The 25,701-nt window shown below is 44.0% G+C and overlaps 3 protein-coding genes across 3 annotated transcripts in view; 1 reads left to right on the plus strand and 2 right to left on the minus strand.

Annotated features, from left to right (window-relative positions):
* LOC119395822 (scm-like with four MBT domains protein 2) overlaps positions 1-9,849 on the minus strand; it is an 84,769-nt gene extending 74,920 nt beyond the window's left edge. The window contains exons 1-4 of the mRNA XM_037662827.2: positions 9,776-9,849; positions 6,226-6,324; positions 4,302-4,387; positions 2,548-2,818 (exon numbers count right to left, since the gene is read on the minus strand). Of these exons, the coding sequence (XP_037518755.1) occupies positions 2,548-2,818; positions 4,302-4,387; positions 6,226-6,301 (433 nt within the window). The 5' untranslated portion in view covers positions 6,302-6,324; positions 9,776-9,849. The remainder of the gene's footprint in view (positions 1-2,547; positions 2,819-4,301; positions 4,388-6,225; positions 6,325-9,775) is intronic.
* Positions 9,510-19,563, minus strand: LOC119397300 (uncharacterized). The gene is made up of 4 exons (XM_049416520.1): positions 18,526-19,563; positions 17,493-17,671; positions 11,977-12,088; positions 9,510-9,515 (listed from the first exon to the last, which is right to left on the minus strand). Exons 1-4 carry the CDS (start codon positions 19,561-19,563, stop codon positions 9,510-9,512), a joined length of 1,335 nt encoding a protein of 444 aa, XP_049272477.1.
* Positions 19,564-19,902: 339 nt separating this feature from the next.
* Positions 19,903-24,060, plus strand: LOC119397301 (BEN domain-containing protein 5). The gene is made up of 9 exons (XM_049416521.1): positions 19,903-20,162; positions 20,817-20,935; positions 21,031-21,165; positions 21,877-21,943; positions 22,062-22,130; positions 22,954-23,007; positions 23,158-23,195; positions 23,601-23,820; positions 23,918-24,060. Exons 1-9 carry the CDS (start codon positions 19,967-19,969, stop codon positions 24,058-24,060), a joined length of 1,041 nt encoding a protein of 346 aa, XP_049272478.1. The 5' UTR covers positions 19,903-19,966.
* The last annotated feature ends 1,641 nt before the right edge of the window (positions 24,061-25,701 follow it).

Consider the following 25,701-nt stretch of genomic DNA (forward strand, 5'->3'; position numbering starts at 1 on the left):
GAAAATGCCTCGGGTGTGTGATTATTGTATTATATTTATTTCTCATTTTCTTAGATATGATTTATGTCCGAGCAAGAGGGAACCAAGGAATTTGATTTTTATTGGTCACAATCTCGTAATACAATGGGCAATGAATCCAGGGAAAGAATAGGAGAAGCCCCATCTATGGCATACATTTCACACACTTACAAAATTAAACTACGGTAGATTCTCGGTAGACAGACATCTCTTAAACGGAATTGCTGTTTAAGTGGAACAAATGCCTCTCAAAAGATTGGTTTGATACTTAAATTCTGCACCCCTGTTCCTCTCTTGGTAAACGGAACTCCTGTTAAACAAAACACATGTTTCTGTTCCCTTCAGGTTCCATTCAACAAGAGTCTACTGGAATTGAAGGATAGCACTCGTTTGCCTTATTTTCCCATTTTTTCCTTCGCCTCAACAAGCACTTTAGTTTTTTTAATGGTTGGCTCTTTCTGAAATTGCAAATGTGCTGTGCGACTCAATCACCACAAGGTGCAGAAAAGTATTGTCAAGTCCTTATTTTTTCTGCACCTTATGAAGATTGCGTTGCACAGTATATTTACATGTCCTTCACCTGTGTGCTTTGTTGAACATCCACCACAAGGATTCTTTTGTCCAAAAACTAAAATGCTGGTTTATTCAAGGTGAAGAAGCCTGAACAGCATTGCTTGTGGTTAAAAGGTGAACTAGAAATGCAGTCAAGCGGTGAGACCAAAAAACAGAAATTTGTTTACATTTATCGTCGTATCAAATGATTGTGTCCGTTGGCTCCCAAAACTTGGTCACGAAGCATGACCACATATCAAAGCATAGCTCCACAAGCACTGTATCATAAATGAATACATAATTTCTTGCAACGAGGGAGAGAGCTGGACCTTGTTCCTACTAGGAAACGAGCACTACAGACAACAAAATAAATAAGGTGCAGCACAATTCATCGTTAAAAGGAACACAACACTACTTCGGGACATACTGGGGCCCTACTATGAGACAAAAGCCTTCGCAATACATATTTACTAATTGCAATTCAGCTCTGCAGAATCCCACAAGGTGGCGGAAGGAATAAGAAAGGAAAATTGACAACCACCCATGCTACAAACGGGTGGTTGTCAATTTCCCTTTCTTATCTTTACCAATATAGGTCGATCGGACAAGCCGCATCTAGCAAGCTTGCCTTATGAAGTTGATAAGTCAAAGTTACGCTACTATGAACACACGTTAGATGTTCCCTTTAGGAGAGGATTGTAATGCAAGTTCACTTTGAACACATCATCAGAAGTTAAGCCAGCAGATGTTTTTCTTTACTGCCCTAGGTAATCTGTCGCCAGTGACACAGCCAAGATTCTTTTTTCTTGGTGAGAGAAGCATTTGCAAGTCGTGCCCTATCCTGCCTAGGGCCCCGTGTGTTGTGCAAGAGCAAATTTAGGCAGTCGAGGTGGTATGACTACACTGTAAAAACCAGAGCACTGACACACAGCACACAGAAAGGAAGCAGATGACACTTTGCTGTACCCACAAATCCTGAGTTGCGTGTTGTGATCACTTTTTTTGTTCAGTGTGTTTGCAAGATGATTTTCATGATGCATCTGTATAGTGCGACTTTCCAAGTCTAAAGAATTCCAGTAGGAGGGGTTACCTATCGGCTGAAAAAGAAAAACTGACAGGGTCCCTTATGCCATAGAGTTTCCTACAATACTTACTAGAGGGAACTCTGGCGCTAGTGTCTATGGGAGCTGCAACGCATGGCGCTTCAGCCACCATGGGAATGATGGGTAGTACACGAATTTGTCTAAAACTTCGTTCTTTCGGCTCCGTTTGGCTCCGCGTCACCTGCATTTGCTTTGTCGCAAAACAAAGTTCAGCAAAAGTAAGCAGTTCCACTTCACAACTTTACCTTTTTTAGGCTCACGAAATCAAACCTGGTCACGAAGTTCACAACGGTCGATTCTTTTATCCGAAACGAACGCCAAAACACAGCAATAAACAAAGCCACGTTTGAAGCCGCAAGCACGAAGACTAGGCAAATTTGTGTACTACCCACCATTCCCATGGTAGCTAAACGATCACAGCGCCAGAGTCCCCTCTAGTTAATTTTAGGAAACTCTATTCCTTATGCATCTGCCTCAGTCCACTTGAAGGCGAAAGCCATCTACTTTTTCTTTCTAAGTCGATGTATTGAACCTCCCACGCCCCCCTCCGAAATCTTTCTGCAACTAATGAGGTTTTGCAATGCCTCCAGGATCGGAGGCATTGTAAGCTTTCTGCACCTTGTCTTGTTTTGCATTGCCTCCGAGATTGGTCCATCTATGACCAAGGAAATAATGTCATGTGACGACGTCACCATGTGACATCGTGACGACGTCGTATGGTGACGACATCACGTGATGATGACTTTTTTGCCTCACTCATGTTGACGCCGCCGACAAGGGACATTGACATGGAACGCCGGTCAATATTCGTGTTTTATGAGGCGTCTAAGGCTTTCACCTTAAAAAAAAAAACCAAAAAAAAAGCATTCCTTACCAGGAGGTGGCTTGAGTGGCTTGTGGTTTCGGGCACACCAGCCGAGCGGATGCACCTCGTTGGTGCCCACGTCGCACCAGAAGTCGGCCGACCGGTCTGCCCCATAGCCCAAGTAGCGCAGGGACAGCAGCGGGCCACACGTGGTCACCACCGAGGCCAGCCAGTAGACACCGCCACCATTACCACCATTGCCATTGCCACCATCGGCGGTACTCAGCGGCACTTCCAGCTTCATGCCTGGCCGCAGCCCACTCTCCAGACTGTGCTCCACCTGACACCAGGGCACACGGCGAGAATGTAATGCCACATGCCAAGGCTTCAACATCGAGGCAATCGAAATAGCTGTAGTGTGCAAATGCGGAGCACAGGTACACAGATGAACGACTGGGTAAGCATTTGTGCTTTAAAAGGACTCGTGAGACAAGCAAACAGGCTGATAGCATTTAAGGTTCCCTTTTTGTCTAACTCCCTTTCATAAGCTTGCCTTTCAAACCGTGTGCAAGAGATGGATGTGCGGAGTAAAGATTTTTTTGTGTGTGTTGTACATGCCAAAGCCACCACACCCGTATAAGGCACACTGTAATGGAAGGCTCTGAAAATTTCAACCACCTGGGGTTCTTTAATGTGCGCTTAAATCTAAGCACACGGGCCTCTAACACTGTCGCCTCCACCGAAATGCGGTCTCCGCATCCAGGATCAAACCCGTGACCTTCGGGTCAGCAGATGAGCACCATAACCACTGTCCCATACAGCGAACAGATGAGAGGAGTGGGGAGGACAATTGTCAACGAGTACATCTGAGGTACAAGCACAGTCACACATCGTAGCAAAGGTTAAAATTTAAAAGGGAGATTGATGCAGTTCAGGTAATGTAATGAGAATGAACTAGACGTACAGCTGTTAGAGATTATAAAGAAATGCTGACACTGATAACAACAGAAAATTTGGTTAGCTAGCGAAGATGTCAAAGAAAAAGACTAAACATTGATAATAAGCCAAGCAACAAGTTGGTGGATGACTGTTGAGACAAAACGATGGATAACAGAAGAGCACCTCAACATAAAAATATGCTGCAACTGTTTCAAGAAGAGCAACAACTACTAAACCGTTCAATTGACGTTTTGTGCCATGCAAAAGGTCACTTTGCATTGCCAGTGAAGAGTGCCATGTCTTCCTGTATATAGCCCTGTCAAAAAATAAAAAAAGCTTGTAGCTAAAGTCAAGGTGCAGGCAACACGTCAGCTTCTGTGCGCAAGGTGGCTCCACAGCGATGCTTTATGGCAATCCAAGGAAGGTGGCAGCAACAGCAACAGCCAAAACCGACAGCCCGAGAGAACAGGGGAGTGACGTGGATAAATAAAACCGAGTGAAAATGAAGTGTTTTAAGTGTTTGCAATCTTCGAGCATAATTAGCATGGTCATTTACTTCAAGGTGCCAAATTAATTTGCACGGGTGAAATGTGCAGGTAATAAGCAGGGATCTTTTTACATTTTGCCCACGGGTTGTGCAGTTAAGTGTGCAGGTTAGATGCAGCGGTGGACTACACAAGAGAAAACATGGTACTACAGACCTTACCGCACGTTTATTCAAGATTCCAGGCTTCATTACTGTAACCTGCCATCTGAACAAGCAATCACTGCACATTTCCTTGCATCCTTAGTACGCTTACACTGTGCCCAAACTCATCGCCACAGTGCTCCAATGATTGGAATCAAGCATTCAGAGCAGCAAATAATGCAGCAGGTGTACTCACATGGGCAAAGGCTGTGGCCGGTACGGGCTCACTCTGTGTGCTCTCCAAGTAGTCATCCCAGTGGAACTCTGCCTCTCCGTCGTCCTCTGCACATCAATGGGCAGCACCCAAGCATGAACAACTGAAGGAGTTCGGTCGTTACACCGCGTAGCTACGACCTGTTGCTACGCTCATCAACAGTTGACAACACACACGGGAGAGGCTAAAAAAAGCTCATAAGAACTGTCAATTGGGAGAGTTGGTGTACTTCCATCTTGAAAAAATACTAGCGCGACAAAAACGAGGACGAGAATAGAAAAGACAGACTACAGCGCTGACTCGCAACTGAGTTGCGAGTAGTGCTGTTGTCTGTCTTTTCTATTCTCGTCCTCCTTTTTGTCGTGCTGGTATTCGTTCAAGATAAAAAAGCTCACCACTATAGTCCCTTTAGTTGGTGAGCCAGAAAAAAAAAATGAAATGCCACCTTCCTGCTGTGCCAAAAGAACGTCTCAAATGTCAATGGTTCCATTCACATCATAGCTATATATAGTCGGATACAACTTAAGAAGGCAGGAGAGGCCCCGCCCAGACCAAAGCGCAGCAGCTGATCGCCTCCGTGACTAAAGAAATAGTCCCGCTCGTGCACGCGCCGATGTTCTCTGAAGGCGGAGCCACCGGCCGTCCCGCTCATGACGTCAGTCCCGAGTGCGCGCCCATTGGTGCAGGCTTCTGTTCATCCGCCTTTGAGAAGGAAATGCTGCTGCCTTCTAAAGTTGTATCCGGCTATAGTTCTGAATGACAGATGCTATGCAGTTCCATATGACCAAGGGCATGATTGAAGAAAACGTTCTTTTCTGATGTAAACTGCAACAATTATGCTTGCATCATCTACCACATGTACAAGTGCCCAGTGTTTTGTTGACACTTTTTGCAAGGATTACAAACAACTTGCATGTTTGATAGAGAACTTGACCTGCAGTATCAAAATGGCACAGGTATGTACTACTAGTAATGCGGACCTAGGAAGGAACTCACGTCACCGGTTTATTTATGTTCTTTATACCATTGCTTTGCCCTTTGTTCCTCTTCTTAATGTCAAATAGAATCCCATCTACTACACCCATCAACCCTGACAATCCACACTGGCCTCTTCTTGTCTCCAAACATTGCGCGTACAATCTTTTGCTCCATTTCTACTCGCGTTTGGAAGGCCTTCCAGCCGATAGTCCATTGACTCAAAGTCAAGTTCGTGCTGCTATACGGGCCATTTCAAAGGCCGCCGAGTCAATAGTCTATCATTTCAACAGCGCACCCTACAACTCTTATCGAAACCCGATGGCCACTGAGCAACAGAAATGGAAACAGCGCAAACATGCCCCCTTTTTCACAGTGTGCTTGTATTAATGGTTAGAAAGAAAAAAAATGCAACCAAGATGCTCTAAAAATAGTATATTTGTGTTAATAACAATTTAATGAAGTATTTTTGCCACTTGAAATCTGTCAATCGCACGTGCTCTCGACAACAGCAGCGCGCGTGCCTGTGTTACTGAGAGTACTTGGCAGCCACATCGAGTGGCACAGTTTCACTGCTCAACAATTTAAAAGCTCGACATATAGACTGTTCATTAGGATACGTAAACAGAAATAAAAAATTGTTGTTCTTTTAAATGGATTCAAGATTATTAAACTTTCAGTGACATGAAAATGGAAATAAAGATCCGCAGCACCATACAAGTTTTGCGAGAAACGCCTGAACCAATCAATGGCCTTTCAAGTCTACCATGTAACAGAGTTATGGCATTTCAAAGGTTGTCCACCGGAAGACATTCCAAATCTACCCGTGTGATTTCGGTATAATATTAGCTGCTGTAGTGAACAGCTCTGTACTATCATGAACCAATGAGTGAGCAAGTCAGGAACAGGGAAAGTGAGAAGAGGTTCTCACCGGTGGTCCCCGTGAGGCTCTGCCTCTTGTGGGGACTGCCCTCCTTCTTGGGCGAAACCGGCACCTTGCCGCTCATGGCCGCTGGCGCTGCCTCTCCTCCTGCAGGTGGCAAGAAAACACGCTGTGTGTTACGCGGGGAGTAAAAGTGAAATTCAGGGTTCAACAGAAACCCATCTGGTCGGGGAAATTCAGGGCGGGAAATAACAAGCACCGACGAATCATTAGAACAAAAACAACGCTTCGGCCCTGCTACAGGGGCCTTGTTCACAAAGAAACTTTGTGAACAAGGCCCCTGTAGCGGGGTTGAAACGTCATTTTTGTTTTAACGATTTGTTAGCGCTTGTTATTTCTCACCGGGGAGTAAAAATAATGGGCAAATAAACGTTCCTTAGTGCATCATCACAGAGCACTAGAAAAATATTCTTTGAGCTGAGTTGGCAAGGCTTATTTCACAATGGCAAAGTTCTAGGGAAGCCAGGGAAGGTGGGACAGAATCTGTGAATGCTCATTTGAAATGCTAAAGGGATAGCGATGTGACGCATTAACTAAGTCTAGACAGCTAAGTTAGTCCTCCAGAACTCCAGTGTCATTAATTTGGTCGTCCTAGGCTCATTATGAGAAGAAGAAGTGAAGGTCAAAGTTTCCCAATTTTGAATTGTGCACCGAATCTTAAGCACGTGAATGTCACTGCGACGTCGCAAATTTCAGTCTTCTTGTGCAGCCTCAAGCTTGATACCAGTTTTCAATCTACTTGCGTTTACATGATGCAGATTTGTTTAATAATTTTTTTTACCTTATTTTTTTTTTTTTTCATAGTCCACTACCAGGTTTTGTCTATGTCACCCCATAACAATGATATGATTATGAGGGACGCCGTAGTGTGGGGGCTCCGGAAATTTTGACCACATGGGGTTCTTTAACGTGCACCTAAATCTAAGTACACAGGCCTCAAGCACTTTCGCCCCAATCAAAAATGCAGCCGCAACGGCCAGGATTCGATCCCGCACCCTATGCTCAACTCAGTCAAGTGAAGGACGAACTTTGAGTCGAGGCTTGTTTGAGAATACGGGGGTCAGTGCGTATGCTGCTCACTCCTCTTTCTGATTCTCCCCTCACTTCTTTATTTGCTGCAATGCCATTACATCAGGAACTACGTGCCACAAACGTGACAAAGATAAGACTCTGTGAATGAAATGTAGTTGGGCTCTTATCAGCATTGGCGTAAGCACAGAAGTTAGTCCCTGTAGTTTATCTTCCAAATTATTATCTATGCACCCAATTTGCTCTTGAGAGTTCTTCCCACTATTTAAAATATTTTCCGTAAAGAACCCCACGTGAAAGACTGGTAATACATGCTGCTCAGCATTTTTTACTTGAAAGCAACTGCTGGTCTCGAGGTTTAGCTGTGCTGCAGGTCCCAAAAAAATTAATCAGGCACGACAACAATAGCACTTTATTTTCTTTCTTTTGCATTCCACCTCCATCAAAATGCAGCTACTGCTGTCAGGAATTCAGCGCAAAACCCTAGATACACATCTGCTCCAAGTGTTCCAATATTTGCAGCGACCAGAACTCTTTGCTAAGGACTCAGATGTGTTATTTTAAGGTAATTGACCATGTAAGAGCCATTAATATACATCTAACTGCACATCTTAAATACTGACATATGGGTGTCACACGATCACTTTCAATTGCAACTGTGCCCCAATCAGGATCAAACTTCCTTTCCTTCCTTTCTGCATCTCGCGCAAATAAGCCAGTCAAGGTCAAGAAACCCCACCCTTTTGATTGCAATTGATCGCAATCAAAAGCACACCGTGTGGCACCGCTATTACACCTCGCTGATAAATTTTGCACATAGATCAACAGGTTCTAGCCATAACCTATTTGATTGTACCAATCACCTCAAAGGCAGAAATATGGGATACCACTGATGAAAGTTGCTTTGACTTGCTTCCAGTAGAGAAGGACATATTAGAGTTAAATATACCGGTACCTCTGGAAAAGTTAATTTAATCAGTTGATACACTTATCACCATTCATTGTCGAACATGGCCTGTGTTCTATACAGTTTAGTGTCACTTCTTCAACATCACTTGATGTTGAGTTGATCGAACATCCCTGACATTCTATCCATTCATGCTGAGAAGTTCCAAATGAACACACAGGTCTTCTAAACATTTCATGACAATGTTCATACTTGTCTTACACTGTACCACATCATGCAACTTGAGTAAATCCCAATTTAACATGTTTTGACAAATATGCAATTAATGTCCAATTTTTAAATTATTAAAGCGAGCACAGCAACGTCATGGCTGAAACAGGCCAACATTTTAGCTAGAAATTTGAAGAGATCACTTAATTACGACCGCGGTGGCATTTTGCCGAAACTGAAGCACGATAACACACACTAGAGGAATTGCACAGTTATACGCAATTAGCTGATCTAAAAGGCGTTGTCACCTTTTTTTTTTCTTTTTTTTTTCCTGGAATGATATCGTAATCACGTGCGTATGACGCGGCACGCTATTCAGTATTCGATTCCGCGCAGTCCGTGTTAAAACAATGTCGCAAGAAAAAAAGAAAGCAGCTGGCATTACTGAGTTTTGCTTTCGCAGTACTGACCGATAAAGAGTGCTAGCGAGTAGCAACGAAAACAACGAAACGCGTCTGAATGACGCACATTCTATCAAAATAAATAAAAAAGAAATCGTAAAGACAAGTGAATTATAGTCTGGCTGAAGAAATGCGACGATCACAACCCATTCTCGTTGATAGAACGTTCTCAGAATACTGTGCGACACCGCGAAAAAAAGAGAAAAAAATCACCGATTTGTTAGACTACTGCGTGCAACGCGATTATGCGAGCTGTACTGTGAGCGCACAAATTTAAGCACGCTAAATAGTAACACTTCGACACACTCCGCCGACGCGACAAATGCGTCATGAAGCAGCTGGACGGGAACCCGAACGGAGAATGCGTAATCGCGATCATGCGAACGCACGGCACATCACACGCGAAGCACATCAGCACTACATATCAGTCCGTGGCCGTTACTCCATCATTCGATCAACGGTGCGCGTTTCATCCTACCTTTCGTCCTTCACGCGAGAGAAATTCGCAATTACGGGAACGTGACGACGATGTGCGCCTGACGAGAAAAGATGTTGGAGAAAAACGAACGAACAAACAAAAAAGTTCAAGTTCATCGATCACGCTCGACTTGGAAATAATCATCCTCAAAATGCCGATCACAACCTACGGTTTTAAAGCGATCGACTCAAGCCTGCGAAGAAAAAGGCAAAGACATAACGCCGATTTTTCAACTTTCAAATGCCTCCGCACTCGGCCGCTGAATACGGAACATTGGAACGAGGAAGAACGAGGAACGAAGTAGCAGCTGACGATGCTGCGATCGGCGATAAAAAAAAAGAGAAGCGTCCGATAAAGTACGCGTCGCTCGGACGGCTAGCTGTCAAATGCGGCTCAAGGATCGTCATTAATACAACGAGAATGCAGTGAAGAGAGAAGAAAAATACTATTCACCTAGAGTTTTTCGGGGCCCAAAATTCGCCGAAATCGCAGTCGCGCAGGTACCACAGCAGTCGACCGCCGTCACACACTCACCCAGAAACAGCGAGCGGCACAGCAGCGCCAACAATGCGCATTTACATAATTTTTTTTTTTTCAGTATTCGAGGTTGAAATCGAAACCGAAACTGCTTCAGAAAACTGCTCCGCTTCCAGAAGCCACGTGAGTCCGGTAAATTCGAATGCAACAGATATATATGTTTTGTTTCATAGTGAAGAGGGTCACACACGCAGTTCATTCACATGACTAAACACATGATGGTAGCAGTTTAGTGCGTCTTGTTTCCTGCGTCCTATTTTTTCTTTCACAAGCGAGTTTGTAGATTCACACACGGCAAAGAGGATACCACACTTCGAGATGCTTAATTTTTTTTTTAAGAAGGATCAATCGCGAAGAAACGAAATGCTGAATCAAGTTATAGTTCTGTCAAGCAAGAGAGCGCGAGCAAGGACTGTTTCGCGACTGTGATCGCTCCAAGCCTGTGGTTTGTGTGACGATAGTGGTAGTAGCGAAAAAGCGTCAACTCGCGACAGTTGTTCGATGTACGACTTGCTAAGCGAAGAACCATCTATAGGCTCCCCAAACATCGTTTAGTGTCGCTATAGTGGCATGAACGGAGGGGCGCGCCTGGTTCCGCGGCGTCTGCAGCATGGGACCGTAATGCGTACCACGCAAGACGGATGGACTGTGACTGGTAATGGTAGTGGTTTGAAGAGGAAAAGGCGCCTAATTTCTGCAGCCCGGTCGGGAGCACAGCGCAGCGCCTGGACTGTGACTGACTATGTGTGTGCTGTGTCATGTACTGTCTTTCGCTCTCTCTTTCATCTCCATCTTTAAATCTCCCCCACCGTGTTCCCATTTCCTAATGGGTTTTCCTAAATTATAGTTAACCTCCCTGCCTTCTCTACTATTTCTTCTCTCTCTTCTTGTCCGTTAGTTCTAATTAATGTTGCTTCTAGCAAAGGAAAATGAGCCCTTAAAATTCCCCTTTCGTTCATTCTGCAGCAACTGCGTGCTTTGACCGTGGTCGCGCGCGCCTTATCTTTAGAGCGGACTAGCAGACGGCTCATACCATTGTAGGTTTTGTGTTCTCACCGCAGTTTTCTGTGGAGCCATAGAACGCAAAGGTTGCTTCGTTTCGGCAGCGTATCCTTAAGCCATCTTTTTGTTTTGTTTACGCCAGTACTCATGCTAGAGGTGTGAGCTGCTACCCTTACGTCGTGCGATATTCCAATTTGCTGCTATCGCCTTCATTGTTTCGCCCTTGCGGCAAAACTGACGTTTCTTTCAGCATTTATGAGTGTGATTGTCTCAAGCTTTGAGTGTATTCTGTCGACGGCATGCAAGAATAGTTTCAATAGACATTTGCACTGACGTCACCGTGGCCGCCATCTTGGTGAACAAACTGGTTGAGATGCAGGGTGAACTCTTGCTCGAACGCGCGAAGCAAGAAACGGTGACATCAGGTTAGTTCCGGTGCCCCCTCCAATCCTTTGTGTTCCCCCTTGGCGCAGCTGGCGAACAGAAGAAAGCCGGGAGAGCACAAAAGAACGCGCGGGGAGGGAACGACTGGGTGTCCTCCTCTGAAATGACACTCTAATAAGATAAAAAAAGTCATGGTGGCCGCCATGTTGGTGAACAATCGCAGAGAAACTGTCTGTGACGTCACGTGCAAGCCATGTACGCCAGTGACTGTCTCTGAACATTATATACCGGACAGTCACACAGGATGTGGTTATCGTCTCCTCGCAACGATAGGCATCGCAAAGAGCGTTGCCTACCCCTAGCCATAAGCGATAAAGCATTGCGGCTTCTCTTCGGCGGAGTCCAGTTGGCATACAGAGATGCATCAAAGAGGACAATTGTGGCGTTGACGATTGGTCCGGTTAGTTTGGCTGCTTGGTGGGGACCACAGAGCGAGCGTGAACTACTGTACAAGCCCTCGAAGACTGCTGGCAGCACCAAACCTGCGTGCTTTCAAGAGCTGCCTGAGCGGCATTATCGGCGTGTTGACAGCCACTGAAACGGCACGAGATAGCCAAGGAAAGTATAGGGGATGTTATTTGTAGTAATTATGATATAAATGTGAAGAAAGTAAAGTGGACGAAAAGATAACCCAGGTGAAAATGTGTAACTGGTAATGAACTGGGATCAACTGGTCCCAATTGGTCCCAGCCTGGAACCAACTGGTCCCAGTTGGGCCCCAACTGGGACCAGAAGCCTCGCACCTGGTCCCAGTTGGGTGCCGATTGGCCCCCAAGCTGGAGGCTGAGACCACATATGTGATCTTAGTGGGAGTGTATAGGAACTGTGCATGTATCAGCTGGCAGCCAAATGGGGTGTCACTTTATGGAAATCTAATGGGAGCAATCAGGGTCAATTAGGTCTACCAAAATCTTCTTGCATGCTTCTTCTAGCACGTATAATTGAAACGTATAAACAGGCGCCTGCATATAATGTGTTTCAATTAACATTTCGCAATACTAAAATGAAAACTACAGAAGGCTTTACAGAGCTAGCTAAAAGCATTATGGTAAGAATAGGGAAAATAAATTTATGGTAATTTATGGTGATAAATTTATGGTGTGACTGAAACTATATTAGGCTTTGTGCAGCCAACAGCATTACTGTATATACAGATAAAATTGAATGAATTCATACTGATGCAGTGCTACATGTACGCACCCCTATGTTAAAATAATTTTTTGCAGAGGCAGACTGAAAGGGTAATCTATGGAATTTCATGCACATGTAAACATGTACGTGCAGATAAAGTTCCATGCAAGAATAGAACACAGAAACCAGCAGCAAGAAACGGGGCTGGTAAATAGGCACACAGCGAAGCTCTCGAGTGCTTCTTGTCATTCCCTCTAGTGCTGGTTCCATGAACATGAGCCAATTTGCTCACCAATATATTCTTGCAGGATTTTCTTGCAGGACCATCCGCATCCAACCACAGAATATCATAGCTGATGAGCCACCATGGCAAGTTTGTTGGCTTAAACTGCTCAGCACTACAGCCAATACTGATGTTTTTAAACTCTGGTGGTATAACACAGGACAAATAATGTATCATTAATAAGTGATGGATATAATGGCCATAAAGATACATACAACACACACTGGGTACACAGATTTTTTACAACAAATTTTATTAAACAAAGACAAATATTAATATCGCATACTTTAAAGCTACAGCAATAAGGTTAAACACAAAAAGAACTGAGATTTCACTGCCATACCTTGAGGAACTATAGGTTACAAACGCCACTGAGCGATACTTCACGTGTCACACTGTACTATTAAACGGGGCATAGTGAAGTAATTAGTAGAAAAAGTGCAATGAAATAAACTAAAAAATGAAAAAAAAACCCGGCAATGCAGTAATCTATTACGGAAAAAGTTCAAACCCAGCTACGAGAACAGATTCTTTATGAATGAGACATGCACACTTATCTTTACATAATACACACGGTGATTCTGCATTACATCAGGCTCACTTACATCACATCAAATAAAATACGTTCGGGGCAACACTTATTAATTGTAAAATTGTGCACAATGAACTGCCACAAACGGCATTGTATGAAATTGGCTGGTGCACAGTGTGGTAAAAATAATTGCTGTAAAATGGCAGTTGCGCGTACATAAAAAGACAGCCTACATTACAGCAGAAACTAAGGTAAGAAACTAAGGCAAAAACAACAGAATACAAATTCATATATGACAAGTAATTCAGCAAACATTTGATAGTCGAACATCACATAAAACTGAACAAGAGGTCTATTTTAAATTCAAATGTAAATACAAACATAACAAATCAAACAGGAATTTAGTTATTAGACAACTGTGTGCAATAGACCTCTACCAGCCTACGTCACTCACTCCCCGTGCGTCAGGTCACGTGACCTCTCGGCGCACGTGCAACCGCGGGTGGTTGGCAAAACATTCCCGCTGCCGGCTCAGCGTGGTACAGTCGCACGGTGTTGGGCGCACGTTTTTTTTTTTCTTTGGAACCTTTTTCTGAATCTTTCGGTTCCAAGATTATTTGTGGTATGTGTCAAAGAACATATAAATGTGTCGTGGACTGTGTGACGAAAAATTTGCCACGCTGCTGGCTGTTTAACTTGGAGAAGTGAACCCACGTGGTGGTTTGTGCAAGGAACAGCAGCATCGTCTTCGAAAATGTGCCGCGTTTACTGTGGCGTGTAGCGTGCGTTGAAAGGCAGCGACGATATCGGTTCACATTTGCGGACGTTGAAACTGACAATATTGTGTGGTGTGTGTTGTGTGAATAACGATGCATCTTGTTTGCGAAAACATCGGCACGCGTTGTTTCTAACAGGGCAATTTGCAGTGACCGGTTGTCGACGGAACATCAGGATTGGACATTTTTATTTGACGCGATGATCTGCGAGTGCGTACATCTCAGTGTTTGTGCTGCGTGCACAAAAAAGAAAAAAAGAAAGGGCATGGTGTCCGTGCTTAAAGGTGAGACTACGCATGAGCTACCAGCGTGTTTTAGCATTGCGGAACATGCACGTATGGTTTACCACGGCGAATATCCAGAACCATACGCGTATCGCCTTTTATTGAAGATATACGTCATAATGGAAGCAGTGGAGATTCTTGTTTGTCATATTCTAGTTAGCTTATCTTTACGGCTCGATATTTATGAAGTGACATTCCGAGTTTGTGTACCAAGTCTAAAGGAGAGGAGCAAGTATGGAAACACGTTGTAGGCATCAGATACAGCGACGTAACCGCGCAAGAGAATATTATAATTAAATTATTGGTGTTCAACATCTCTAAACTGCTCAGTGGATTATGAGGAACGCGGTAGGGGATAACTTCGCTTTAATTTTCACGGGGATTTGTTAACCGAACGCAGGCTAATGCGTGTTTCCTTCGTTTTTTTTTTTCTTTGATTCATCTCTGATCAGAACTTTGCGCCGTGAGTGAGAATCGAATCCGTGACCTCGCGCACAGTAGCCGCCAATGCTGTACATCGTTTAAAATTGCAGTGCAGATTTCGCGACGGAAATTCATGCCATGCTAATCCATGCCATGCTAATATTTCTCCAAACACCAGTCGCCGTGAAAATGTACAACGTTCGCTTCCGAGGAGCATAAGATTTTTTATGGCTGTCATCCCCGACGAGCAAATCATATGTTGAACTAACAGAATCGTTCATTACAGGCAGTAACTCTTCCTTCTAACAGCTGTGAGTTCAGAAAACAGCAATTTGCAGAAACTTCTATCGAAGTAAAGCAGACACACGCAGCGCTGCTATGCAGAGAGATCCCGCCGGCGGAACTTTCTTGCCAACCAGCACCTGCTCCGAAGGCGGGACTTGGGGGCGGGACACTGCCAGTGACGTCACACTGTTTGCAAACAGGGAGAGGTCTATTCAATATAGCAACCAAATGAATTTATAGATGAGCAATATTACAGGAACATAAACCAAGAAAAACATGGCCACTGTAGTAGTGTGTTCACATACACACACACACACACACACACACAATGTATATATCAGGTAATTCATATTCTTCGTAAGGCCTGTTCAGGCAGCCACTTGAAAAGTGCCAGCGAGAGTTCTAGCCTTAGGGCATGATTTAAAGTGACATTAAAGTGAAACAAGAAGACTTCAAAGCGCTATTACTAATTTCACCGTCATGGTTTCAGTAACAAAAAGTAAGAAAGGTCAAAGTATCACTGTTAAAACTTGCGCTGGAACATCTGCACCTGTATGGCAGCTGGACATCACAATTTTCAAACTCTCTTTTCGTATTTTTGCCAGGCTGATTTATAAAATTTCACAAACCATGTTGCGTAGTGTCTCTGGCTTCTCTGGAGCCCATATTGTATTTAATTTTTACCGATAAATAATTGTGTAGACCCATGAATAAGCTATCAAAATCCGTCAACATGGCAAGTTCTTGCAGGGACTTCAGACTGACGCCATCTGCTTTTCTTTTTTTGTGTTTTTTGTTTACCAAGCGACTTCTCACGAGACAAAGTAACATACAAATAAAAAAGTAACATACACATAAGAGGAAAATCATTTTTCTCTGTAGTGTTGCTTCATTATTTCATAACAAAGAATTCTAAAATGAAATAGCAGAAAATGAGGGTGCCATTTGGCCTATGTGTATGTTTGGAAGCAACACAGTGCTTTAAGAAAACATCGCGTTATTTGTATTTTAAACCCTATATAAATCACCGATTTTTAAATAAGGCTTTAAAAGCAAGAGGTGCGAAGAAAACATCGTGTTCAAACACCATGTACACACACGGTACGATGCCAGCCTCTATCTCAAAAACATAGCTGGACTGAACACTTCGGGCTTTGTAAATATGAGGAACTTGAGTGTCACGTTTCTCAAATTTTTCGCCGACTGCAAAAGCTCTGTCTCTGCCAAAGATGTCCTTAAACCCTACAATGTGAGCAATGATTACACATGCCCCAGAAGGAAGGATAGCAGTGGTGCAGTCTGTTTTGTTTGCTCTTTTGTAGCATTTACTGTGGAACACATATCGTGACACTGAAACTTTGTTATGTTCCACAATAGGGCTCATTATTATGTTGCCAATATGGTTCTGAAGCAAGTTCAAAAGTGGCTGCATCACTTTTTGTGGCTTGCCAATCATAAAAACAACTGCCTGGCACCTTGCCTCATTGCCTTTGGATAAGAATTCTTTTGTCTGAGGGCAAGTCGACGCTTTTAGACTAGCGAAAGCACTAGCCATCAAGAGCCGCTCCACAATTTGCATGGGCACTCCTTTTGCAGAAGTAACTAGATCCTTCACATGCCCAATGTTTGATTCGAATGCAAAGCACGAATGAGACCAAAGTGGTCCCTGCAATGTCGCACTCTTGGGCAAGTGTAGAAGCTGATGTACATTAAATGTCATCTCTTTCTCTCCATAAAGAAACTGCACACCAACTACAAACTTAGCTAGTAGGCTGGCACTCTCTCTGACATCATTGCTGCTGACACTGTCCATCAGCAGTAGCGACACTCCCTTAACAAGCAAGGTGAAATGCTTGAAGTAGTCGGTAGGTAAAATGCCATTTAAACAAGGCATCGAAAACCACAACAGCCACTGCTGCCACTCAACAGCCTTCCAATACTTCCGCAAGGAAAGTGAGCGCTGCAATCTGAAGCACAAAGGTGGCTTTATACTGCACAGCCGTGTGTCTATAACAGTGAACTGAGCTGGCCTACCTATGTAGTAAGGCTTGCCCACACTGGACAGCCAGAGTTCTGTCAACTGGCGCATAACACCCAGCAATACACAGTGCATATAATCTGGGGTGAATCCCCAGATTATATCAAAATGTGGCATGCTAATTAATGGAGTGGGACCTTTTATGCCTTGAACAACTGTCCCTGTGCTTGCTGCTGTCTTCATGCCATCAAGGGTTTCTTCTGCTGTTCTATCTGGCACTGGCTCATCCATTGTGTATTTTATGGTTCCTGTTCCAAAGGAAAATAACAGATAATGAGCAGGTCACTTATATGCCTGAAAAAATCTTATGAAGCAAGTACTTTTTTTTTCAGGATCATTGCATACTAGCTGAAAATAGGCACCGATCTTAAAAACTTGTTTGTCAATAGGACTATGTCGTGCCTGAGAAGTACGCACGCACTATACTCTAATTACCTTGCAGCTACATAAATACCATACAAGAGTGCATGGTGTGCACGTTTAGAAAATTGCTTACCATCTACAATGGTCCCAGGATGCAAGCACCAGCCACAGCCAAAATACCCATTGAATTGGCGCATGTTTTGCATTATTGCCCTTGCTGGGGCATCAGCACAACAGCTGAAGAGGTAGACCTGCAAAAGACATGAAGGAATGGTTTGACTAAGTGCAATAACAAGAATATGCCATGTGTATTCTGAATGTTGTTCGATGCACATTGAACACGAAATGGCACTGCCTCCCAGGTTAAATAAAAAATGCGCTTGTAAAAGCTTAAGGTACACTTAATTAGCTATTGTGACATGCTGTCTTTTTGTTGGATTTCATTCCCCACACAACAAATTAATGTGCATATCAAGCAGTTCTAAAATCCCCTTGAGTATATGCTCGATATGTAAAATATTCTATACACCGAATTACCTATATGTGGAACTCTTTTGTAATGCCCTTTAGATTCGACAAACCTGGCTTTGACAGAATTTAAGCAGTAGAATTGTGCCCCTTTTTTGTTCGACTGTATTAAAGCAGCAGAATTGTATCCCTTTTTGCAAACATGACCAAAATGTGATCGCTTGTTACAAGTCACTTCAAATTGCAGGCCAGACAATGTTACATTATTAAATATAACAAAGTGACATTGCATAATACACACACCTAGAATAAAACAGAATCAAGTTGTCATGCACTGCTGATTTGAATTGACAGTAAGAAACAGTGAGGGACAGTGCATGCATTGGGATGCACTAGTGCATTTGTAATTATTTGCTTGCATTCAGACGTGAGCAACAAATCAATAACATTGTGTCAAACTTTACAAGAGGACACATTAACTTTCCCTTCGGTTCTGTTATTCATGCATTCCTTCGGTTCCGTTAACGAAAGTTCAACTTGTACGTACGAAATAGGTTTTAAATGTATCACTTGAGATTATGTTAGATCAGCATAATTAAATAACCATTACATTTGCTTTGAATGAGCCTCTACATACCTGCGAAGTGAAAGAGCTTGTTCCGTCCGTCCAGGTGATGCCATCTTGCGCGAGGTGCTCCAATTCTTGGACAAAACTTGCCATCAGTAACTCCATTTGCGGATGGGATTGTCCGTACCATAGTGTGGTTGTAACCACACGTTTGTTGCGGTGATGTGGTGCCAGCTCATTGATTATCACTTGCACTGGCCAGATGGCATACTTGGATGACTTGAAGAGAGGACTTCCATCTGAGTTGAAGGTCAGGCTCAGATCATGTTTCTTTAATTTTTGGCGCATAACCCGGTAGTCCTTTCCGTCCGTGATGTCCCCCATTTCATCTCCTTCGCTCTGTCTGCAGCCGTCGTCGATCTCATTCAGCCGTTCTCGGAGCGCAACCGCAACTTCTTGCGTGCACAGTATCGACGCCAACTGTTGGCGCAGCGGGAGGCTCACATAAAAGTGTCCATCGCGCAGCATATCCCTCCCACTGTAAAGTTTACTGCACACACTGCAGTTGCCCCGAGTATTGTTCCTTTCGGCCAGGAGGCCCGACGTCTCAGAGACGAGGGCCTTGCAATTAATGCAATAAAAATGAAACTTCGCAGTATCAATGCTGATACCAGCATTTTTTCTGAATAGAAATTTTGTAACTGGTAGATCGTTCCTTCGCAAAACATATGCGAGAAGCCTCTGCAGTGCCTCTACCCCCTTCCACGGAAGCGCGTATTCGATGGCAAAGTTCACAGCCAGCGCTAACAGGTCGTCAGGACTGAGCTGCGGTTCTTCCCCCTGCGCTGGCTCTGACTGCAGCGTAGCATCACCGGCATCACACTCTTGTTGAGGCGATGGTGAAGGCACAGCGTCTTCGTCGGACCCCGAATTGCCCGAATACGCGCTCCGAGGACTAGAAGTCGCCGACGAGACGACGGCACATGGAGAATCTTGAACGGCTGCCTGCTGCAGCACAGCCCGATTTTCGGCAAGCCTTTGTTTGGTGGTGTACGGAAGCTCAGTAACATCGCCTCCGGGATCTAGGTAACGTTTGCGCGGCTTCATATCGTATAGATGATCATACACGCAACGTCGCTTCGCTGAACACACACACACACACCATGCACACCACACACAACACGCCAGGCTGCGATTCGACTTGGCTGGTACACGCAAAAACATGGTGGCCATGACGTAATTGATCTTGACACATGCGTCAAGACGGCATGAGCTTTGGCGCTTTTTAATAGCCATACCATCAAAATAAACCTTACTTACGCATGCTTAAAAACAATTACGTCTAAAATAACGCATTACAACTGTTTAATGTCCATGAAAAAAGACGGCATATCACAAAAAAAGTATTGTGGTCTCCTAGAATCCGATCCGATCCGATCCAGTACGAATGTGCCTCCATGTGCCTAGCTCATTGTGAGTTTGTGTTCGTTGCTGTTCGAGTTGTTTTGATATGTTTGCGCTCGTAAAGTTTTTAAAAGAGTTCGACAGTAATCGCCTTTACGTTGTCGATTCGGACTCGATTCTGGACTTGCATCCACGAAGCACAGAAGACTTCGACAACCGCAGGGTATATTCAGTATTCTGGGTTGACGAGGAGAACAGCGAGAACACGCGGGCGTACGAGGCCCAAGTACTGCTGCTGGCTGGTGAGTTTCCTTATATTGCACGTATAAACTACCAAAAACAGAATTATGTTTCGTTACTTCGATGATGTATGATAAAAAAAATCGCGTAATTTGAAGAAGGGGTGAGCGCGTGTTCGCGTAGTGCAGCTTTCCCGGGGGTGCACTAGTGCTCGCCTTTTGCTCATATTTATGCGGGTTTTTTTGTTTTGTTTGTTTTTATCGTGCCCAGTGAAGTACGGGATTGACTGTAATCCAAGTTTTGTGCGGATAGCTTCGCGTAACGCTGCCCTACAAGTGCCCTTATTTTCAAGATATCTTGACGAAATGTCAAGGTGGGTTCGCGAAGCAGCTGACAGGTTAAGACTGAGAAAAGGGTAAATTTAGTTAAGCGCCTGTACTTTTTTTTTCCTTGGTTGTGGCCAAAGCACGTTTGAGAAAACTGACGTGTTTGCGAAGTGTTGCACAAACATGTAAACGCCGCCTCAGTCGTCCTGATACGTGTTTGGATGCTACAGGGCTGCATACGTTCGATCGCACTTGCCAGCTCGGCGTCATTTTTTTAGCTAAACTATGGAGCTCGAGAATCAGTTGTCAGATTAGCTCTGTATAAATTGTGCACACTGTTTTAATTTTACTGTAATTTATGCCATCCCCTTTGTGTACCATGCTCTGCAGAATCGCGGGAGGAGTTAGAAAAGAAGAAGACCAGCAAAAGAGTGCCCATACCAAAAATCCAAATGGACACGAACTCTGACGATGATAAGCCTCCCAGCAAAAAGCAAGACCATAAGGAGGTATGCAACCACCCTAACATGAACTTGACATGTAGGTTTATAGGCATTGCCTTGTGAACTGGTTTTACCAACACACTTTTCCTGCTTTTTACCAGGCATCACAAAAGCGCAAAAATGCGCAAGCCCGTGCGAAATCTGATGCATATTCGAAAATGCTCGCCAAGCACATAGCAGACACACAGAAGAAAGCGAAGGTTGATTCTCATAACCAGCCAAGCCGCCGAAGCCCTGTAAGTGTGTCAGCTGTACATTGTAATAATTTCCTCTTGATAATGTTTGAATTATTCAAATTTTTCAGAGCCCAAAAAAACAACGCTGGAATAAGGATGAATCATCGTCATCAGACGATGATGAATCTTTAGTCGCCCGATCCGAGCTTCGGAGAGAAATAGCTGATAAAAAAATGTGGCGAAGGAGAGCCGAGAAGCTGGAAGCACAAAATGACACTTTGCTCGAACAGGTGCAGTCGTTGCAGCGCTGCCTGGAAAGCAAAATATTTCAAGGTAAGGAAAATCATCTCAGCTTTAACATTATGTATAATCCTGCCAAGAGTGTGTAAAAGACATGCTACAAGAAATTGTAATGTATGCTTTGTCAATAACATATTTATAGTGCGGTAATTATTGGCTGTGCCTTAACTATAGCAATATAATTGACATATATTCTTGCAGCAGAAGCCATTCAGAGTCGTGGCCATAGCATGGAAGGTAAGCTTTCCCCTTCTCAAGTTCAAAGGCTAAAACCACCATTTCTTAATTATCAAATATATGCCATACAAATGACTTGTTTTTATGATGAGTTGTGCATCAATAGCTTTTATAATACTTCTAAACTTGCATTCTATAGTGGAAGGAACATGGGCAGCAGATGTCCAAGAAGAAAACCATGGCAGGATAGGTGAGTTGTTTCAAGTGCTCTTAAGTTTTTTGGTTTCAAAGCAGATGCGGGACTACTCTTTAATAATTGAAAACTACTTCATTGCAGAAAAGTCCACTTTTGCCAGGAAAGGTATGTACATAGAAAACTGGGATTTAGCAGAAAGTTACTTTCTTTTCTTTGTGGGACAGAATGATTTTGACAATATTCGGTAAAGTTTAACTAGTAATATGAAACCACTTTACTGCAGCAGCCGTCTCACCAGTAGCCGCACCTGTCTCATCAGTGGCACGCACTGCAGTGAAAACTGGCACAGAAGGTGAGTGCTCTCAGCCTCTTTCATGTGAAGCTAAAAACACGGCAAAGTAGTTTTCAGCTAGCTATTTGTAGCAATCTGTGTCTGTCACAAGGGGCACCTTGAATTGCAGTTGGGTTCATAACATTAGAAAGTTTCGCACCTTATAACCTCATAGGAGCTGTAATTTCGCCACTTGGCAAAACTATTTGAATATCTTTTTATTTGCAGCAAGTGGCATACACTTAATGTTTATGCAGTGCCATCGTCCATTTATTTACTGGCCTTTTGAATGTCGTAGGGAGACTGCAGAAATCTGCATGCTTACTTGAAAACTGGCATATGTACAAAAATGCCTTAAAGCGCCCTGCCACGGCTTGTCAAGAGTCTGCCTTTCCACTTGTTGCTGTAGAGACAGTAAAGACTAATTTTAAGAATGAAACGTGGTGATACTGAAGCAGTAATGAGCAGCAGACTACAATACCATTGTTAATGCCTCCATCACAAAGTACCAATGCTTTCCACAAGTGAGTGCAGAATTACCATTTCTTGCCTCATTCTGTGCCAATATCAAATTATAATTTTTGAAGTTGCAAACAGCATGATGACTATCAAAATAACTTATTCATTTTAATTTGTGCCAACATCTCATGATACATTCAGGGTGGTTGGTTTTTCAAGGCTTCCCCGGGTAATTGTAATCAATGAAAGAGGAACCATGTACTATGGTGTCCCCCTGCTTGACTCACTGAAGTTTCAGGCAGTTCAACCTTCTTTCAGGTTCAACCTTATCAACTCAGACAGAGTTGCTACTTTTATTCAATTAGCATGCCCTTTGATATTACAGACGATCCACTGATGGACAATGGCTTGGAGGTGGACAAACCTCCCTGCATAACAGGTATGTTTCTCCCTGCTTTTTTTTTAACTATCAATTTATGTCATGTTTACACTGAAATACTCTTGATGCCAAGCCTGTCTTACATTACCTTTGTACAGATTTAGAGGCACTATTGTCACAATGATTAAATGTGCTTTTATTGTTATCTAGTGCCTGAGAGAGACTTTGTTCACCTCCCTGATGGATCGGTGAGTACCATACACACTATGTCCACACCACTATTGGTGTAGGGTTGTTGAAGAAATATTAGCATGCTAGTCTCTTAAACAGCCCATAAATTTATGGTTAACTGTGATACTGAAGCAAATGCAAACATACATCCTGATAAAACAGCACATAAGCATGAGAGTGCAGGAGTTGTATGTCAGTAGTTTTCATTTTAGTTATGATTACACTGATTCTCCTGTAACTCAATTAGAATGTCCTTATGCATGCTTTATACATTTATTCAAGTGCTTTTTTTTAAAGTCTTGCTGTATATTCAGGCAATAAAACCACTGTATCGAGCTGCATTTTCTGAATAGGCACCTTTTATGCTTGGCATTATTTATTTTTGTGAGTGTGGATGTTCTTTTCTGTGGTTCTTTTTTCAGTTTCACCTGGCAAAAGGTGTCATTATTACTGCAAGCCAGGCGGCAAAGGTACTCAATAACAAGAAGGCTACATTAGTCTGCAAGGACACAGCCCAGGCCATCTGGGGCACAGAGCTCCTTTCAGAACGAAGCGTGTGTGGGGTTGCTGCACCAAAGGCAAGAGCCACTGGGCAGTTGCCGAAGCAGCCCCTCACACCAACAAAGGTGGACGTTGTCGCAGGTAGTTGAGAAGATGTGTCTAAAATTACATATAATGTGCCTAATTCTGGCTTTCTTTACCCGCGGAATTGACCATGTTCATCACTTGTATTTTACAGCCACAGTCCGCCACTGGGGGATCATCAAGGGGGAAGATGTCTCTGCAACAGTTGCGAACATCACAAAAGTCCTCTCCGAGAAAATCCAAGATGCGCGCAAGTCGACGAAGCGGCTTGCTGCAATGAGCAAGATAAATGAATAAACTTCTTAACCAGCTGAATTGTCCTTGTTTAGCATCAGCGTGCATGCATGGTTGCTCGTGGGCACCTTGTATATGGCACTGGTGCCAGCATTTCTACTAGTTAAAGCTGCAGCTGGTACCAACTGGTCCCAGTTGGGACTGGTGCCAACTGGTCCCAGTTGGGACTGGTGCCAACTGGTCCCAGCAGGGACTGGTGCCAACTGGTCCCAGTTGGTCCCAGTCCCAACTGGGACCAACTGGGAATTTCACCATAAACCAGTTCAACGGGGACCAATTGGAACCAACTGGGACCACTTGGGCTATTTTCACCTGGGAACTTGCCGCCGGCAGGGACCGAATTAATCTGCGACCTTCGAATAACGCGTCCGATGTTCTACCACTGAACTACGCCGGTGGTCATCCTCCCGTCCACTTTATGGGGCATATATATGTGTGCATTTAAGCCTAGGAGTACTAGTCGGCGCCGCTAGTAGCCGCGACGGCGAGTGTGGTATTACTCCTTTTCTGCCTGCTGGCGTGACGGAACACGTGACACACTGCAGAAATTGCTGCAGGACACACGCAACTCCCCACCACTTCCTCTCCGGCCCTTATCTTTCTCCATGCGCCTTCAAAGCGACGTAGACGGCCGGTTCTTTTAATGTCTGCTGTAGCTCGTACGGCATAGACTCCCGTAGCGATGACTTGACACGGAACATAACGCCGACGCAGTCGGCGTGTCCATGATGAAACTCTTTATTTGGCCGTACTTGTGGCCGGGAAATGTAAAGTCAAAGTACAGCAATACACACTGTACCCTGATAGCAGCGAACAGAGCGTCGGCCGTCGAAAAATTCGGCAGATCCCACGCGTTGTGGGAATCGGTTTCATGCGACGCAGTCAGCAAGCACTTCTATAGGCTGTATTTTATGGCTTTGAGCCAAGCGCTACCGATCGACGTATTTTTGTAAGTGAGTAACATCTAGCTAGGCACGTCGATAACACTGGTGTTTGAAGGGTAATTTATTGTCCGATGTAACGTCAGGACTCGATCATGTTAGAGCACATACTAGACTGCTATAAAAGCGAAGCCAACACTGGAACCACATACGTGAATCTGATATGACGCCTCTATCGTAGGAGTACATACGTATATAGTGTTTATTGCTTTCTTGTAAAATTAGATAGCCAGCACCACCGACATTGCGCCTGCATAGGCTGTTTTTCCAATCCAGATTATAGACCTCGCGTGGCTCTGTGGTAGAACACCTGATTGCCACGCAGAATGCTTGGGTGCGATTCCTGCTGGGATCCTAATTATTATTCTTTGCATTCTTCGGGTCAACGCTGCAGATGTCGGTTTTTCTTAACGCTCTCGCATTTAAATTACCAATGTCTCTTAATTCTCGCCGTTCCTGGGTAGATATAAGCTGTCAATCACCTGTGGCAGGGGTGTAACCAAGAGGGGGGGGGGGTTCAAACCCTCCGGAAATTTTTCAATTTTGCCCGTGTGTACATACACGCACGCATACAAACGCACGCACGAACACACATAAAGTATGGTTGAACCTCCCCTCCGAAAAAAAATTCGGCAGATCCCACGTACCGTGGGAGTCGATGTTATGCGAAGCATGTGGCGGGTAGGTGACTGTGGCGTAACTT

Source organism: Rhipicephalus sanguineus, chromosome 6 (genome assembly GCF_013339695.2).
Source record: "Rhipicephalus sanguineus isolate Rsan-2018 chromosome 6, BIME_Rsan_1.4, whole genome shotgun sequence".
Classification (NCBI taxonomy): domain Eukaryota; kingdom Metazoa; phylum Arthropoda; class Arachnida; order Ixodida; family Ixodidae; genus Rhipicephalus; species Rhipicephalus sanguineus.

Bases quoted from the DNA above. Each gene is read 5' to 3' on its own strand.
- LOC119397300 (XM_049416520.1), bottom strand. From the start codon at position 19,563: ATGAAGCCGCGCAAACGTTACCTAGATCCCGGAGGCGATGTTACTGAG. The intron at 17,672-18,525 runs GTATGTAGAGGC...TGTCTTTTGCAG, and splicing joins CAAGCTCTTTCACTTCGCAG to GTCTACCTCTTCAGCTGTTG. The intron at 12,089-17,492 runs GTAATTAGAGTA...ATGTGGTCTCAG, and splicing joins GGTATTTATGTAGCTGCAAG to CCTCCAGCTTGGGGGCCAAT.
- LOC119397301 (XM_049416521.1), top strand. From the start codon at position 19,967: ATGTTTGCGCTCGTAAAGTTTTTAAAAGAGTTCGACAGTAATCGCCTT. The intron at 21,166-21,876 runs GTAAGTGTGTCA...GTTTCAAAGCAG, and splicing joins AGCCAAGCCGCCGAAGCCCT to ATGCGGGACTACTCTTTAAT. The intron at 23,821-23,917 runs GTAGTTGAGAAG...TGTATTTTACAG, and splicing joins AAAGGTGGACGTTGTCGCAG to CCACAGTCCGCCACTGGGGG.